The 18439-nt window shown below is 29.7% G+C and overlaps 1 protein-coding gene across 1 annotated transcript; it reads left to right on the top strand.

Annotated features, from left to right (window-relative positions):
• The first annotated feature begins 13774 nt into the window (after positions 1 to 13774).
• Positions 13775 to 16186, top strand: LOC107871570 (probable E3 ubiquitin-protein ligase RHC2A). Its single transcript, XM_016718508.2, has one exon. The coding sequence runs from the start codon at positions 14516 to 14518 to the stop codon at positions 15725 to 15727; it is 1212 nt and encodes a 403-aa protein (XP_016573994.2). The 5' UTR covers positions 13775 to 14515; the 3' UTR covers positions 15728 to 16186.
• The last annotated feature ends 2253 nt before the right edge of the window (positions 16187 to 18439 follow it).

Below are 18439 nucleotides of genomic sequence, written 5' to 3'. Positions count from 1 at the left end.
TTTTATTTTTTTTATTTTTTTTCTTTCTTTTTTTTTCTAAAAATAAATAAATAAACAAATAAAAACTAAAAAATAAAAGTAAAAACTTATTTAAAATGTGACTCTATTTTTTTGTAGTTTTTCTCAAAATTTTTAAAATAAATTTAGTAAAAATAAGATAAATTTAAAATATCCAATTTAGACCCTAAAACGAAATTGAAAACTAAAATGGCAAAGACACTTAGGTTTGGTAAAAAATTAGGTGTTTACATTATGAATTCATATTTATTATTTATTTTAATTTTCGTAATTATTTTAGTATGAAATTATACTCCACTTTAAAAGCATTGAGTTGTAAATGAATCTATTACTTTTAAACTGTATCAGCCCCTAATTTAATTTCACTGATAGTCTGATATTCAAGCATTTTGTCTGAAGTTCAACCATTTTATATTTGATTAAATGGATACCTCTGCTTCTTCTTTTTTTTTTTTTTGAAAATCCAAGAAAGTCTCAGTTGATATTCTTTTAATGTGCACTGAATAAACATATCTTATATAATAGCTAAGTCATAATGAGACTGTAAATCATACTAGACAAGCTGAATACAACGACTCAATTGATCGAAAAAAAATCAAATTAGAATAATTCCCTAATGTGATACCACGTTCGTTGCACCAACTCAGTTTAATAATTTCTTTTTGTCTACATAAATATAATTGAAAGCTGATTATTGCCCCCACAGTTTTATAAATATGTGTGGAATTTACAATGGCTTTGTGCATTTAACTTTAAACATTATAATTTCTTTTTATTTTCATACTTTTTGGTCAAAGACATAAAGCTATTTACATCTTTTTTCTTTTAGAAAGAAAAATAAAAAGAACAATAAATCTTTTAAAAGGTGTCACATTTCACACTAACTTTAAGAATAATATTAACAAAATGACAAGCACGACCAGTTGTAAACCATGACCAATTTGTTTGTGTTCCTTAGAAGATTGACTAATTACCAGTTGTAAACCATGACCAATTTGTTTGTGTTCCTTAGAAGATTGACTAATTAGACTTTTAGCTTCACTTTTCTTTTTCTTTTTTCTTTTCCTTTTTGATTTAAATCTTACTAGTACTTTTATTCTTTACGATTTACTGATCCAATTAATTCAAATTCGATCCGAGCAATTAAATTGTTGCATATTGGACGACGGGCGAAATGTGAATATTTGGTCTTATTACGTGATTTAAATGGTTCTCTTTTTATGAGTTAACTTCTGTTGTTAAGTTAAATTTAAGGTTCAGTTCTGACATTAGAGTCAAATTTATTTTAATTCTTGATTTTTGAACTTCATACTATATACGTCCATTATTCAGTTGGTAGGCCTAAATGTGTTGAGGATGTTGAATTGTCTCACTTGTGAGATCGATTTGAATATTGTAAGTCATTACATGGCTTTAGACAATAATACTCGTCGCCTCTTGAACTAATCTTTAAGTTGAGTCACATTCAAAATCTTTTATTTTAATCATAATATCAGAATTCTGCTCATCTCAATTCGTTATTTATTCGTTATTAGGCTCCTATATTATGTTGTCTAGCTAGGGCTTAGAAGAAGATACAAATATTTGGTCTCATTATACATGAATTTGAACAATCCTAATACATCACATGTTAAATTTTGCATTGCATAAGCAATATTCATTTCTATATTAATAAGCTCATTGAAAAGAATAATATATACATCTATTTATCATGAAATTCTTCATTTTCAAAGCTCAACTAACCCTACAGTTATTGAAATGATGTTGTCTTTTCTATATTTTCTTTTCCTTCATAAAGGTATGTAACCAAATTCTCTAATTGATTTATTTTGGTCACTAATTTTTTAACAAATTCTCATTTGGATTGAACTATATACTTTCTTATTAAGGAAGGAAATATTCTAAAAAGTCATTTTCCCAATGAAGTCACCATGCAATAATAATACAATAAAAGTTCATGCCTTAACAAACTAAATACTTGTTGCACATGTGCCAAAGATCCACAAAATATTTTTAAAAAATTCTCATGTTCTATTGGTGAAATTTTTTAAAAAGTATTTATTTTCTGAGAAAATTAGTTTCTTAAAAATGAGAAAAATGAGTTTCTTAATAAAATGCTAAAATAAAGTTTGACAAATGACATTCCTCGTTAATTGTGTCCTTTCCAACCAGCAACACATATCGTACCTCATCTTTAACCCATTCAATTATGTACCAACGTAAGAAAAGTATTTATTTTCCTAAAAAAATATTTTTCAAAAAGATATTTTAAAATATTTTCCTTTGTTCCAAACACATCCTTATATTTGCTATATCATTTTTCAATGTTTCACTTTATATATATTATCTAATCCTTATATTTGTATCATTTTCAAATGTTTCACTTGTATAAGTATTATTACCCATCCTTGAAAAGGACAATTTTCTAGATTAAGAAAAGTGTGGTGTGTAATTAAACACTTGAAAATGACTATGCTTTTTCACATTCACTATTCCATATTATCATTTTTTTTTTCAAACTTTTTTGTCTTGATTGAGATTTACTACCTTTTCACTTTTGCCATTTCTTGTTAGATATCATACGAAATTAGGTTATATACTTTATACATATGGTGTTGTCAAATACTCCCTCCGTTTTAATTTATTTATCTACTTTTCGTTTTGGTTCGGCTAGAAAACAATGTATTCTTCCTTTTTTGATAATTCTCTAATTTCAATTTTTCCCATGAAATGTTTAGGATCACAATATTATTAAAAGACATTTTGATACATTATACATATCAGTCAAGATCACAAGATTCAAAGGCAGGGGCGGAGCTAGCTAATAGTGAGGGGGTTTGGGAGAAAAATTATGCTATTTATACAAGTTTAAAATTATTTTTTATGTATATATAGCAAAAGTTGAACCCGGCCCCTTAGATTCGACTCGTTCTTTTGTTCATATTTTTCGATGTTGGCTCCGTCACTATTCAAAGGTCTACTTTATTTTCTAAATTTTGCGTCAAATTAGAACAAGACAAACAAATTGAAACGAATGATGTATCAGAGTTATATCATATTTGCTTGTCTAAAAAGGTGGAAAATAAAAGATTAGAAGAGAGAAAGGTTACTTGAAGAAGAAAACTCAAAGGATTTGCTTTTTAAAAAAAAGTTGATAAGCTATCGGATAAGGATTTAATTTATTTCATATCTTTTTTATGTTATAAAGGTTTTTTATGATAAGATCACAAAAGCAAATGTTGGACATGGAAGAAAGAAATAACATGAAATGTTGACTAACTTTTTGCAGTAAGAAATTTTATTTGGATACTGTTACTCAAAAAGGCATGTCCAATCATATTTTAAAATTTTAAAAATAAAAATTCTATGGCTCAATGGGAGCTAGTTTTCTTTAAAACAAAGTTGCATGTCTACCACGACTCAATAAATTTTAGACATACACAATGTTTGAAATTGCTCAAGTTTAAATATTTTTCATAAATTTCAATTATGTGCAGAAATTATAGCTTGAATCAGATAAAAATAACTAAATTTTAGTTATATATGGTTGAAATTCAAACAAAAATGATTGAACTTCAAACACATTTAAGACTGAAGTTTGAAAGAAAAAAAATATATAAACAACATATATCTCACTATTATGAGAGGTAATTACTTTCTATTCCATATTATTATAATATTACACAAATTTTTGAGAAATTGCAAATTGAATATATTACTTTTCTTCGGATGCATTGCGTTGCTGATACATACTGTGTAATATCATATATATATTTCAAAGTATATGTACCATATCCATAATAATTTATTATACATAAGTTGCTAGGTTGGTTGTTATGTATCTTGAACATAATTAATTCAGTATACATAAGTTAACTCATGATACATAATCTCACGCACAAGTTTCTTCGGATACATTACTTTTTGTATACATAATTCTCCGAATACATTACTTTTTGAATACATACAAAATATGGGATAAGATATAATTAAATGTAAAAGATATGGGATTTTATGTAGATATAATAAGACTATTAGTATTTGTGATGTAATTTAGAAAAAAATTGATGAACAAGTAGAAATATTTGAACTCCAATCATATAAAATTTTAAATATATTTATAGTTAGATTTTAGCAAAACTATCTTCAATAGCAACAAGTCTTGAAATTTTTTTGTATATATATATAAATTTAAAACATAACAAAAATAATGACATAAAAGTTAGGTATATGTACACTTCAGCAACTTTTGCAGATCTAATTTTTGATAGCATTATACACTTTAGGCCCACTTTAAGAATGGGCTCTGTTTGTATTTCGTGTGTTACGTTGCTTCTCGAAAACAGTAGATAAATACTTTTTTCGCTAAATAATATTTGTCCATTATTAATTCGACATACATAAAAAATAAGAAATAATATGAATAAATTTACTATATCACCTTTTAAATATGATAAATTTAACGTTTTGAAAAATATACTGAATATCCGAATAATGAATACCAATATCAATGATAAAATGAATAAACTATCTAGTGATATTCTAAACGGTACAAAATTGTTGTATATCTATTTTCAATAACATTGACAAATAAATAGAAGTAATTCTTGCTTAGTATATCCTTCGCTTCCTATTATATGACATTTTTTATTTATAAATACATCTTTTAAGAAATTCACTTACTCTTAAAAGAATAAAATTGGAAGAATCCGCTGACGATTGAAGTAACTATTGTTCGAATCAGTTTCAAGTTCAATTTTCAATAGAGACAAACATTAGGTGATTCTTCTCATTTGTTCTAGTCTTGATGGACAGAGTTACCCGATACACTAAATTATTCGCGTTATGATAGCGGAGAGTTTAGGAGGGAAATCTTACTAAAAATAGATCGTAATTTTTGTCTCCTTTCAACAAAGAATATTCCACGTAAATCTTTTATATATTTATTTGTTATTCCACAATTTTTTTCTTACATAATTCTTGAAAGAACCTAATTATTTCACTAATTCAGTAATTATTTTTTAATAATAATAATATATAGCATTGTCATACTCTCTAAAAACGGTTAAAATAAATTTTGACTTCTCTTCCTCACATTTTTTTATGAAAAAAAAAAATTGTTTCTAGAAATCTTTGAAAAAAATAGTTAGTAAAGATCAAAAGTCATAGTCCTCAACTGTCAATACTTATTCAAAAAAAAAAAATTAAATCGTCAATCATGGAGGCTTGATTTAATTAATTGTTGAAGTCAGCCCAAAAGAAAAAATAAACAAATGGATTAATTAAAAATGTTCATTGTTATTGTTGTTGAATTAATAAGTGTTTTTAAGTTGGTAGAATGGCATAGAGAATTTGATTAGAGCTTCATATAATTATGTCATTCAATTTAGTTAAATCTATGTACACCACAAGTAATATATAGATTTTTTGGTAGGATAGCACTAGTAATGCTATAATATTTATTAAAATATGCTAGTGTAAGGTATTCTTTTTCTTTCCAACTTAAAACTTTTTTCAGAGGGATGAGATCATAAAAATAATAAAAAAGAAAAAAGTTAGGTAGTTGGATCATCTGTTCTATCCGTTTGAATTTACTTCTCTATAAAAGATGAGAACTAAAAATAATTTTTTACGTGAGCAACCCGACTGTACCTTCCATTGATACTAATAAACTAAAAGAATTGGGACTTTTTTTTTTTAGTAATTATACATGTAAAAAAAAAAGGTCATTAATAAATCAATACAAAAGGATTTTTATGACGAATATTCATAGACAAGGGAGACAAAATCATGGTTTAATTTATCTCCAATAAGATTTCTATATTGGTGGAATACAAATTTGACCAGATTCAATAATTTTGATGTAGATTTTATATTTATAATATGCATAAATAAGTTAACAAGAATGTGATTTTGTCTTTTCCAACATACTAATTTTATAAATTTAATTAATTCAAAATTCTAACTTCGTTCTGTTTCACGGCAAATATTTGTTTATGAACTTATTTTTTTTTTTTTTTTACTTTTTCTTAAAAGAAAATATTTAATTATTATACTTAATTAGATCCTATAGAGTCAACAAAGTAGGAACTTATAGCAAAAGACCATGGGCATATATATATGTTAAATGAATTCTGAATGATCTAGAAAGTCCCTCTTATTCGAAAGAATTCCTTTTATTGTATAGGTCAAAATAGATCAAAGCGCGTTAGGCGGACGGTAGCTACATAATTTCGTTTGAGTATAATCTTCAGAAAAAAGGGAGTTGGTATAGACTCCTTCCGTTTCACTACGTTCTGCGCTAACAGACACTACAAACCTCCTATCTCACGCATTTAAGATCTAATCAATTCACGAGATTCATCAATTTTATCAAAAATTCTCATTTATCGAAGCGGACAAAAGACCATGGGCATATATGTTAGATGAATTTTGAATGATATCTAGAAAGTCCCTCTTATAAGTAGAAATAATTATTTTTATTATATAGGTCAAAATAGCTTAAAGTGCGTTAGACGGTCGGTAGCTCATAGTTTATACGAGTATAATCTTCTTACTGTTTTTTTTTGGGGGAGGAGGGGGGGGGGGGGTGGAGGAAGTCATTTTAGACTTCTTCTATTTCACTAAGTATCTGCACTAACAAACACTACAAACCCTCTATGTCACGCATCTAAAATCTAAACAACTCACGTGATTCATCAGTGTCATCAGAAATTCAATCGAAGCGAAGTCGGTTTATTCTAATCCAATAGTGCTGCTATCTCAAGCATGTCAATAAACACACATAATACATTTTGAATTACTAGTAAAATAAGTTAATTACGATACAATTTTATATCAAAATTCATAAAATTTAAATCTTAAATTACTTTGCATGTAACTTAATCACATAAACTTGTTTTCTTACTTTATATACTTTTTTGAAAAGCTCTAAATCCTAACTTGGCATTGTGAAAGTGATGCACCTTTAAGAAAGTGATGGCGCAGAGGAAAGGGGCTGCCCCAATCTACCCATAGGTCGAGGGTTTGACCCTGGGTATGAACAAACACTCTGTTGGGAGCTCTTCCCCCTCCAAATGGGATCTGATGCGACGTAAATTCAAAAATAATCGGACTCCTAAAAAATGAATACCGAACACCGAATGGTTTAAACCAAAAAACAGAGAGTGATGCACCTTTCAAAAGAAAAAAGGAAAGTACAATAATCTTTAAAGTCCTCACATTTTAGTACCAACTTTAAAGAGCAACAGTTAGCAAAATGACAAGAATGACCAACTGTAAAGCATCACAAATATGAGAAAACTTTGCCAATATATTTTTTCAATGATTCATTGGCTTTTAATTTTACTAAAATATCCCTCAATAATAATAATTGATAAATATGTAGTACATATATGTGTGATTCATATATAGGCAGAAATATTTACTTTTTTCTCAAATTTTTTTAACTTTATTCAAAATATGATGTTTGATTATAAAAATTTCAGATGCAACTTGAAGTTATATTTGAAAAACTGAACACAAATTTCAACTGATTTTCATTTTTTTTTTCACTTTTACTTCTCCAACAAAAATAAAAAGTAACTTCAATTTATATTAATGGCTAAATACACTTCCAATTCTAATATTTTTTACTTTCATGACCAAACGCCTATATAATATATACATAATCAGTGTGTAAGTTATATATATATAGATTAGTATAGAATATCATATTTATCTGAACTTAATGCTTTTGATACAGATTATAAGTTTATATGTAAGAATGTGAATTTATAATTTTAAAAAGAAATTCGATAACTTTCACACAAACATTATATTTATATGAAAAAAATTTATTAAATATATACAAAAATATTCACTAGGAACCAATAGTAGTCTATTAGTTGAGAGATAGAAATAAACTTGCTTAAGCTTTGTTTTACATTTTAATAAGGGAATGATTCTTCTTGGCACAAATGACAACAGTTTTTTAAACAAAACAAAATAAAATAGCTAAAAAATCATAAATTTTGAATTTTGAATTTGTGTCTACGGCTCTACTTATATTCTGAAATCGTATTTGTGGGCTAAGTAAAATAAATATAAATTCAATCTATGTTGTTCAGATTTTTTTTTTCAAATATCATCAAATACGTGTTAAAATCTTCAAAAATAATGTATTTTTAAAAAATCTAACATGAATACGACATTAAAAGTGAAGAGTCTGTGCCATGCACTTAGAATTTATCCTATTACTCCTGTTGTGTTGTTTTGTTTTAGTTGATCTTCTTTATAAAAATATTTGTTTCAATTTTGTTATTACTTTTATGAAATCAAGAGAATATTATTACGTTCTTTCAATATTATCCCTATCATTAAATGATCAAACAAAATACAACAATAACATATCTAGTGTATTCCTACAAAGTGGTGTTTGGGGAGAGTAGAGTGTGCGTTGTTCATATCGTTACCTCAGATGAAGTAGAAATGTTGTTTTCGACAGACCCCTGACTCAGGACAGGTAACAAATATAAACAGAACATAAAAACAATCAACAAACAAGGGGTGACATAAAAAAAAAATAAGACACCCACGAACTAATATTATAAACTTACTATACAAAATCATAAACCTCAGCAAAGCACTGTGAACAAGAGACTACAAGCACCAATATAAACAAAGCACTTTATTTTACTATTACGAACGTACTCTTACCTACTAGTCCTCTATCTTAATCCGTAATATATACTCAAATTTATATTTTAAATCATAATCAATGAGGTTAATTTGATAAAACAATTTTTATAAATATTTTTTGAAACAAAATGTCAAATTAACAACGATCAACTATTTTAAAACGGAGAAAATATTTCAATTTTTAAAGCTTATTGGCACTGCCGTTATTTGAGTGGAGAAAAAATGCATTTTTTTCACAGTTTATTTTTCCCACATAAAGGGGAACAGAATTTGCTGATAAATTAATTTTTGGTCCTTTTAATCTTTTTCAAGAAAGAAGTACTTTAACAGATTTTCTAATTTCAGTTGAATTAAATTTCTTATTGAGAAAGGAAATTCTTATAAAGTAGTAGTATTTTTTTCCCATTATATTATATGTGGTCCAAAATGCAATAGTAAAAAGAATTACGCACTCTTGACGAACCAAAACTACTTGTATAATAATTTTAGTGGACCTACTATAAGAATCAAAGTTCCACTATATATATGATTTAAATGTATATATATACTTGATTTAACTACATTTCTATATTGAACCATGCACAAGTTACGTCCAATGTACCAACTAATTAAATTTTTAACAATAAAGAAAAAATTATTGAGAGACACTGTCAAAATTTTGATGTAGTCGAATCTCAACACAGTATTAAACATTAAAAACTTATACGTACCCGGTATATACACTAAATTAATATTTTTTATCATGATTGAGTAATTAAATCGAGTAAAATATATGTTAATTAATCATGATTAAGTAACATAAACTCTAAATTCAAATACATGACATACATGTATTGATTTAATGTATAAATTGGGTGCGCGTAAGTTTTAACCATTTTGAATACAGGGTAAAAATTGAAAAAGAAAAAAAAAAAAAAGGAAATCCAATGTACCTCAACTTCAACATAAACCTAAAATAGGACTCCATACATTCATTTTTACTGGTCTTATTTCATTTTTCGAAAAATAAATTTTATAAGCTTTGGTAAAAAATTTTAGGATTATTGACATTTTTCATATAGTTCTTAAGTATTTAAATTTATAATTTAAAGAGAAAATGCTCTATTTTCATCTTAAACTATACGCGAAAAGGCTGAGACACACCCGAATTTTAGGAGGATCCTATTACCCCTGTACTAATTAAAATAGTATTTTTGACAACTTTAGTGCTTATGTGGCACACACGTGTGTTTACGTGGATCTTTCGGTGTGTTTGTCATGTATTTGTCGTATAGGCACTAAGATTGTTAAAAATACGATTTTAATTAGTTCAGAGTAATAGGATCCTTCTAAAGTTTGAGTGTATTTCAATCTTTTCACAAATAATTTAATTTGATAATAAAGCATTTTTCTTAATTTAAAATATTAAATTAATCTATCTTTAATTTGACTTTAAAGTTTAGGAAAATTGACCTCGGTAAATCACAACATTGAAAAAGGTACTCGCCTACTAGATAGCCCTAATAGCAAAAAAGGTTACATAATAGATAACCAATGAAATCAAATCCAATTAAATTAGCAATTTGCTTAATTTATGTGTGGTTGCTTTCAAACTTTTTTCATACTTTATCCAAAAAAAAAAAATCAAACTTCTCCGTTAAGATAACTAGGTGGTAAAACGAAATGTTACACTAGTGCTAGTATAGATATTACAAATAGTCACACTCATTATTTTCATGGACGCTCTATGCTGATGTAACACGTAAATCAGCAAGATGTCTACATAAATATTTTGAAAATTAGAGTATTTAACTGACACACTAAGGATGACTTAAAGTGTTTAGATACGCATCCTCAAATTTTGAAATATTTAGTTGTTAGTTAAAATTAAATTAAAATGTTTATTCATATATTATTTCGATATAAATTGTAGTGCAATATTTTGCTAATTAAACAAACCCTCTAAACTATTTAATAAACTCACATATGTGGATGAAATACTACATTAATTTCAGTAGGAATAGAACTGATTCATTTTAAGTTTAAATCCAAGCAAATGTGTGTATTCAGAGCCCGTTTGGATAAAAGTTTAAAATAAGTGTTTTTAAATTAAGCAGATAAGTGTTTGGATAGAAGTGCTGAAATTAAAAAAAAATTATTGATGTGGTTGGTAAACAAGTGTTGTCAATCACTTTTTTTTTTTTTCAAAATGACTTAAATATCCTTAAAGTTGTTAACATATAATAACGTGAATTGTTTATGATTTTTAATTCTAATACTTCAAAAATAATTTCTATTTAAATACACTTTCAACATAAAGTGATTATGCCAGATCAATTTATAAATATAAGTTACTTTTTTATTTTTAAATATTAAAAAATAAAAATTTTAAGAAATTTTTTATATAAATATAGTATTATATTGTAATAGTGCAAGTTTGTAAACAACATAAAATCTTTAGGAATGAAACAAATTATTAAAAAGAATCAATCTTTAAAATTTAAATAACACACAAAAATTGTATATAAACGGATAGAGAAGAACTTAATACAAGTTCGATTTGACAATAAATTTTTTGAGTATTTTCTTATGTAATGATAGATTCTCTGAAAATAACGGAGAAAGATGCAGAGAAAACTAGAGGGAAAAGAAGAGAAAAAACAGCAGAAAGAAAAATAAAGAAAAATCAATAAGGACTACATAGTTTAGGGTATTATGGAAATTAGAAGAAAATATAAGGGATAAAAAAGTAAATGTTTTGATTAAACCTAAAAAAAATTTAATCTAAAAATTAAAAAGTTGGGGGTATCCAGCTTCTTAATTTTTGCTTTTTTAAAATAATTTTTAGCTTTTTTTAACCTTTTTTTAATTTTATCAAACACTTAAAAAAGTTAAAAAAATAATTAAAATCTAGTTTAATTAGATTTTAATCCTATCCAAACACTCTTTTAATCTAATGATGAAAAAAAAGGACACGAGTGCCATCTAAAATTGACTATTCTAGAATGTGATAGTTCTCAAAAACTTATTTTATTCTTATTCTCACTTAAATCATAAATTGACAGTTTAAAAAAAAATCATATAATTTGAGTTGGATGAAGTAACAATTTATTTAAATCATAAATATTATTAATTTAATTATTTTTTATTATTATTATCACTACAACAATAATAATAACATACTCAAAAAATGGGATTTGAGTCCATACCACTAATTCAGATGAAGTACAGATGTTGTTTTCGATAGATCAGTTGGGGACAAATAACAATATAACAAGAAATACAAGACACATATAAAATACTCCTCCCTGCTAGTAAGGATACTCTTACCCACTAACCCTCTACGCTAACACCTTTTTATCAAGGATCATGTCCTCCGTACTCCCTGTCATATCTAATCACTTCCCTCTAATATTCTTTTGGCCTACCTCTATCCCCGCCTGAAACCAACAATAGCCAGCGTTTGACACCTCTGTACCGGCTATTCATACACCACTTCATCATATCTCCGAACTATCTCAACTTCGCTTTTCATATCTTGTCTTCCACCAAATTCACTCTCACCTTCTCTCTAATAATTTCATTTATAATTTTATCTCTCTTAATAAGTTTACACATTCATCTCAATAGCTCCATCTCCTCTCCACCACCTTTAATTTTGAGATGTGAAAATTCTTAACGAGTCATTATTTTACTCTACACCAAATTTCCCCTCTTTTCTTAAACAATGTTTAATAGTTGTACTGAAGTATGATTAATTTAAGTCTGCATAGTATAACGCCAATCGTCAGAATCATTTCCTCTAAAAAAATCTGGGCTCGTTTGACTATAATTTTTTTTATTTTTTTTCAATTTTTTTTCACTTTTTAAGAAATTGTGTTGTTTGGCCGTGAAAATTTAAAAAATTATTGTGGAGTTGGATTCCAAAAAATGAAAATAACTTTTTGTTGTTTTCACAATTTTTCACTCCCATTTCCAACTTTAATTATTATTACATATAACCCTAATCTTTAAATTTTTACACTAACACCTCTATAACTACAACCAACCACCAAGAAAATAATTATTATTTATTTTCTATGATACAACATCATTTTTAATTGTTACAGATATTCTAATCTCTTTCTTCTTTTAACCAAAATTTACTAACGCGATGTAAAAAATAATTAATGACAATCTATGATGGAAATATATCAATTTTGTTTTGAATGAATTATATTAAAGAAGTATAAGATCTAGTACATTATGTTATTTAAAAATGAGAAATTTAATATTTTTTCTTGCCATTTTAATTTTCAGTATATGTCATGGTACTATGATTTTAATAAATTATTAAAAAGTGGTCAATAAAGTTGTATATCAAACATAACGTAACGATCCATATTTACAATACAATAATATTCAAGGAAAATCAAAATCATCAATAAAGAAAAAGCAAAAAATTAGCACTAATCCATTTAGAAATAATTCATCCGTAAAATTTTTTAAAAAAACCAAATTGAATAAAATAATTAATTCAAGTGAAAGTAATTAAGAATTTTCATCAACAAATTTAAGAATATATAAAATATATTTATATCCATCAATCATATTTATCAAAATATATTTATTCTATTCAATCGATTATGGTTAAATAAACTTATTTAGCTCGTGCTTGTGATATTTTTATTCAAATTTTAGAAGAATAACAATCATAATAGTTAGTTTGTTGTTAATTATTTTATCCATTGAAGACATAAATTATTTTCTCAACATTTGGTTGTATGTTAGTAGATAAATTAGTAGTTGAGTGATTTTGATAATTTTTAAAAGTTATGGACATAAATCATATTTTAAAAAGTTTTTTCAAAAGTTTAAAATTTTTTATTTTTTTTCAAAAAGACATAGCAAACACAACTCTAACTTCATCTTCAATTCCAACTCCAACTCTGAAAAAAATTAATTTTCATGCCCAAACAGCTACTTTATATATCTAAAGTTTGAATTAACGAAGGAATAATTTTATCCGTTACACCATAATTGATGAAAATTTCTAAAAAGGGCCAATTTGGTGTGTTGAAACTTTAGGTATGCATATATATGGAAGGAGGAGCTCATCAGCAGGGTGTATTGCCACTCACCATTTTTACGTTGACACATTTCACTATATCCCCGCTTCAATTGCACAATCATTCTCCTACTCCTCACTACCCACTTCACTTTCCCATTTTACCTTTCACCCCCAAAATAATTCCCTCTATATCCCTTCTCCTTTTATTTGTCCCCATTCCCCCATTTTTCCTCCTCCAAATCTCTCCATTTCCCCTTATTCTCTCCCTATAATTCTCTTCAATCTTCCCCTTCTAAATTTCCTCACAAGTTTCCATTCCAAGTCAATTTCTTTGCTATTTTCTTCATGTGTTTCGATCTAAAATTTCATTTTTTTATACGATTAATTCGTTGAAAATTTCCATTGTTTTGCTATTTTCTTTGTTAGTTTTATACGATTAATTCGTTGAAGTTTTCGGATCTATAATCGGGTTGTAAAAAAATCCGCTTCTGGGGTTGTAAAAAAAGAAGAGGCCATTTTTAAGGTTGTCGGAGTTGTTGATTTGTTGAATTAACAATTAATTCATTGAAATTTTCGGATCTGAAACCGGGTCATAAAAAAATTCCGTTTCCGGATTTTGTGAATTGTGGGTGTTTGTTGATTTGTTACGGATCTTGAACCGGGTCGTGAAAAAGCCGTTTTAAAGGTTGTCGCAGTTGTTGATTTGTTGAATTTGTTTCGGATCTGGAACCGGGTTGCAAAGATTTGTATTTGACTTTTGAAGTTTGAAGAAGTCAAGGTTTGTTTTCGATGTCTTCTACGTATTGGTGTTATAGATGTAATAGATTTTATAGAGTATGGAGCGAAGAATCTATTACTTGTCCCGATTGTAATACTGGATTTGTTGAAGAAATTGAAGCTCCGACCCGATCCACTTTATCCGGGTCACGCCGCCGTCGTTTTCCTCCAGCTGCGGTTATGAACGCGGCGCATAATACTGATCCGTCTAATGTTTCGGGTTATGGTTCCGGGTCAAGTCCGGCTGTTCGTAGGACCCGAAGGAATGCCGGTGACCGGTCACCGTTTAACCCGGTTATCGTTCTTCGTGGTGCTACGAATGGAGGTGGTGAAGGGGGTGGTGGGGGTGGTGGTGGTGGTGGTGGAGGGTTTGAGCTGTATTATGATGATGGAGCCGGGTCGGGTTTAAGACCTTTACCAGCTAGTATGTCGGAGTTTTTACTCGGGTCGGGTTTCGATAGGCTATTGGATCAGTTATCACAGATTGAAGCAAATGGACTTGGTAGATTGGAAAATCCACCAGCTTCGAAAGCGGCAATTGAGTCATTGCCAACAATTGAGATTGTTCAGTTTCATATTGTTACGGAATCTTGTTGTGCAGTGTGTAAAGAGGAATTCGAGCTAGGCACCGAGGTGCGTGAAATGCCTTGTAAGCATTTGTACCATTCAGAATGTATACTCCCGTGGCTTTCGTTGCGTAATTCGTGTCCCGTTTGTAGACATGAATTGCCTACTGAGAGTAGGGATCGCGATGTTGTTGGTGATACGAATAGGGTGCCATCGAGTGAGCCGAGTGTAGGAGGAAATGGAAATGATGATGTTGAGGAGGAAGCTGTTGGTTTGACAATATGGAGATTACCGGGTGGTGGATTTGCTGTGGGGAGGTTAGGTAGGAGAGGCGGTGGGGAACGAGCACTTCCTGTTGTGTTTACTGAAATGGATGGTGGTTTTAATAACAATAATAGTAATGGGGTTCCGAGGAGGATTTCGTGGGGTTCTAGAGGGAGTGAATCGCGGCAAATTGGTGGATTTAGGAGGTTTATTGGCAACTTGTTTTCGTGTTTTGGTGGTGGTGGTGGTGGTTCATCGGCTTCGTCAAGTTCTAGTTCAGATTCTAGGATAAATCAAAGCAGAAGTAGTTCGATGTCGTCTGTGTTTCTTGCTACTTCAAGAAGGCGAAGGGGTTGGGGTTTTGAAGCTAATAATGGAGTTAGAAGATGGTAAGACGAATGCGTTTATCATCGCTGTAAATACACTGGAAGCTGGAAGTGAATGCTTGGCTCCTTCAATGGCGCGCAAGAGTTTAATTTTGATATATTTATTAAGGTGATATTTATGCAAATGAGTTGAAGACTATATAGCAGGGGAGGATGACATTGGAATATTAGTGTAAGAATTAGCTCCCTGCAGTGTAATTCTTCGTTTTTATTCTTTTATCTTTTCCCCTTTTTAAGATTTAGTGTCTTTTAAATTCCGCCCCACTTGTTCTATAATTCTATTGGAACTTATGAAACTTACATGAATTCTCAGTATCTCGTATTTGGGTGTTTTTTTGGGAATGCAGGTAAGTCCCAAAATAGGGGACCCTGCATTTAGTCTTGGGTTGTTAGTAAAAGGCTTGCTTTTGATCATGTAATTGAATTGATCATCGAATTATAAATAGCAGACTGTTCCTTTATAGAAGAATTATCTTCATTCTCTATATTTTGATGTCGTTACTTGAACGTATTGTGGACTTGTTAGTTATAAGACTCGCTTTTGATCATGTAATCGAATTGGTCATCGAAGCTTATAAGTTAAGATTGTTCCCGTGTAGCAGAATTCTATTTGTTCTCTGCATTTTGATGTCATTGCTAGAAGTTCGAAAGCTACTAATGTTGGTTGTCCTGTGCGGAGGTTAGGCCCTGTAAATATGATAAATGTTGAACATTGATATTCTTTATGTTCCGGTTTTGGGACGGAAGTTTTTATAGTGGTGTTGACTCATAGGTGATATAAACTCTTGTAATCACCAGTTGCTGCATTGGAAAGGTGAAGTGAGGTCAAGATAGCGGTCCATGTTGAACGGTTGCATACTACTGATAGTAACACAAATAACCGTTTGATGAACAATAAAATATCCAGTGGGGCGGGTGGATGTCCACAGACCTTACCCCGACCTATGTGAGGTAGAGAGGCTGTTTCTAATAGACCCAAGTAACCAGCTGATGGATATGTTAATTTGCTAATTCAAAGTTGCAGGTTAACATTAAGTTAAAGTGATTAAACTTTATCAAAAAAAAGTATATAAAGTGATTTTAATTGATAAAATGAGCCTGTGGCCGAAGGGAGTAATCTTGGGCAAAGTGGGAACCTAATAACAACTTTGATGGGTGGACCTAAAAATCCATTTGCTGATAAAAAGGACCTTCCATTGTTTATATGCATGCTGATGTAGTTCCAGCCTTCTTGGCTAAGACTTTGTAGAGCTGTATTCAGCGAGGAAACTTCTGTAGGACAGTGGAGAGATTCTAGCTCAATCCTCCTGGATATGAATTATAAGTGGAGCCAGTTATCAATTAGAATACCTCGTAATGAGAGAGGAGGCTAGTTGAAAGAGCTCTAGCGGCATTTTATTAGGATGGGACCGATGATATTCTGGTGTGGCTGAGGCGATTGTTTAGTGTAGTATCCTTGCCTGCTACTCCCAGAAGTGGGGTCGTGTACATAAGACCTTACCCTACCTCGGAGTGATGGAGAGACTATTTCCGATAGACCCCCTGCCTGCTAAGGAGATGAAATATTTCTTTAACGATAAAGAAGTGTACTTGTATTTGATGGACGCTATTAGAGGCAAGTTGAGAAATTTTATTAGGATTATACAAGTAGTAGTAGTCTAATAGGGGAGTTGTTATTGTTTGGTGCAACTTCCCTGCCTGCTAAGGAGAAGATTATTTATTGTTTTAAGTGAAGACTATTTAATGGATTTTAAAGTAATCCCATTCAGGATGGTGACAGAAAACTGAGTTTTATACTAATTTTTTTTAATGTAATGACAGGATATAGCTCAACTTGTGGTCTCTCCATGTCCTATATATAATAATTTATAATGTGTGAGATTGTTCACGTTTTCCTTTGGTTCATTTTCTTAAGGTAGAAATGGTAGGTTTCATGTATGTCTGAGTGTGGACAATGAGCTGCTGACCTTTTGATTAGTTATGAACTCGGACCGACTAGTGGACAGTATATTATTCTTCAGCTTATGATACATCTGGCCAAAACGAGGCTGCTAAAAGTCATTTTGTTCTGCAGCGTGCCAGGATTACGTCTTTATTTGGGTGTGCTTACCTGTATTAATATAGTGTGTCCTTTCCAGCTGACTGTTAGCAATAACCGATGGACTAAATCTTGTACTATTGTTATCGCTTATCTGGAAGACTCTTTGGATATCAATTGATGTTCTTGTCTTAGTCCTGGTCCTGGTCCGTAATGTCTGCTTGTGTACTGAAACCATGAGTTTGGCCCTTTTACTAGGAGGTTAAATGCTTACGTAATTGTCAATCGTGTTAACAATCTTCATTGTGCAATGCAGTGAGAAGTAACTGAGGATTGTTGGGACATTTACAGCTTTGTATTTGGGGGATATGTCTCTTTTGAATGAAACATTCAGAAGAATACACGGCTATTTGACAACAGCCTAATGAATATTTTGGACCACTAGTTGGCTTGTCAAAAGTTAAAAACCTTAGAAAGTTCTTTTAATAGCTAAATTGGACCTATATAGCATATGGGGTCATATAGGTTGAGTGGGATTGTAAATTGTCAAGTGTGTGATAGTCTAATAATAATGCATATGCAAGATAAAAAGGATGTTTTAAGATGACATTTTGAGAACCTCTAAGAAGAAGACAGGTGTTAGGGACCAATCTTCTTGGTTAAGAATGCAAGGGGATTATC

Source organism: Capsicum annuum, chromosome 5, assembly GCF_002878395.1.
Source record: "Capsicum annuum cultivar UCD-10X-F1 chromosome 5, UCD10Xv1.1, whole genome shotgun sequence".
In the NCBI taxonomy this organism is placed as follows: Eukaryota; Viridiplantae; Streptophyta; class Magnoliopsida; order Solanales; family Solanaceae; genus Capsicum; species Capsicum annuum.
Note: the sequence above shows the minus strand (reverse complement) of the source record. Positions and strands in the feature narration are given on the sequence as shown.

Coding starts and splice junctions, on each gene's coding strand:
- LOC107871570 (XM_016718508.2), top strand. CDS start 14,516: ATGTCTTCTACGTATTGGTGTTATAGATGTAATAGATTTTATAGAGTA.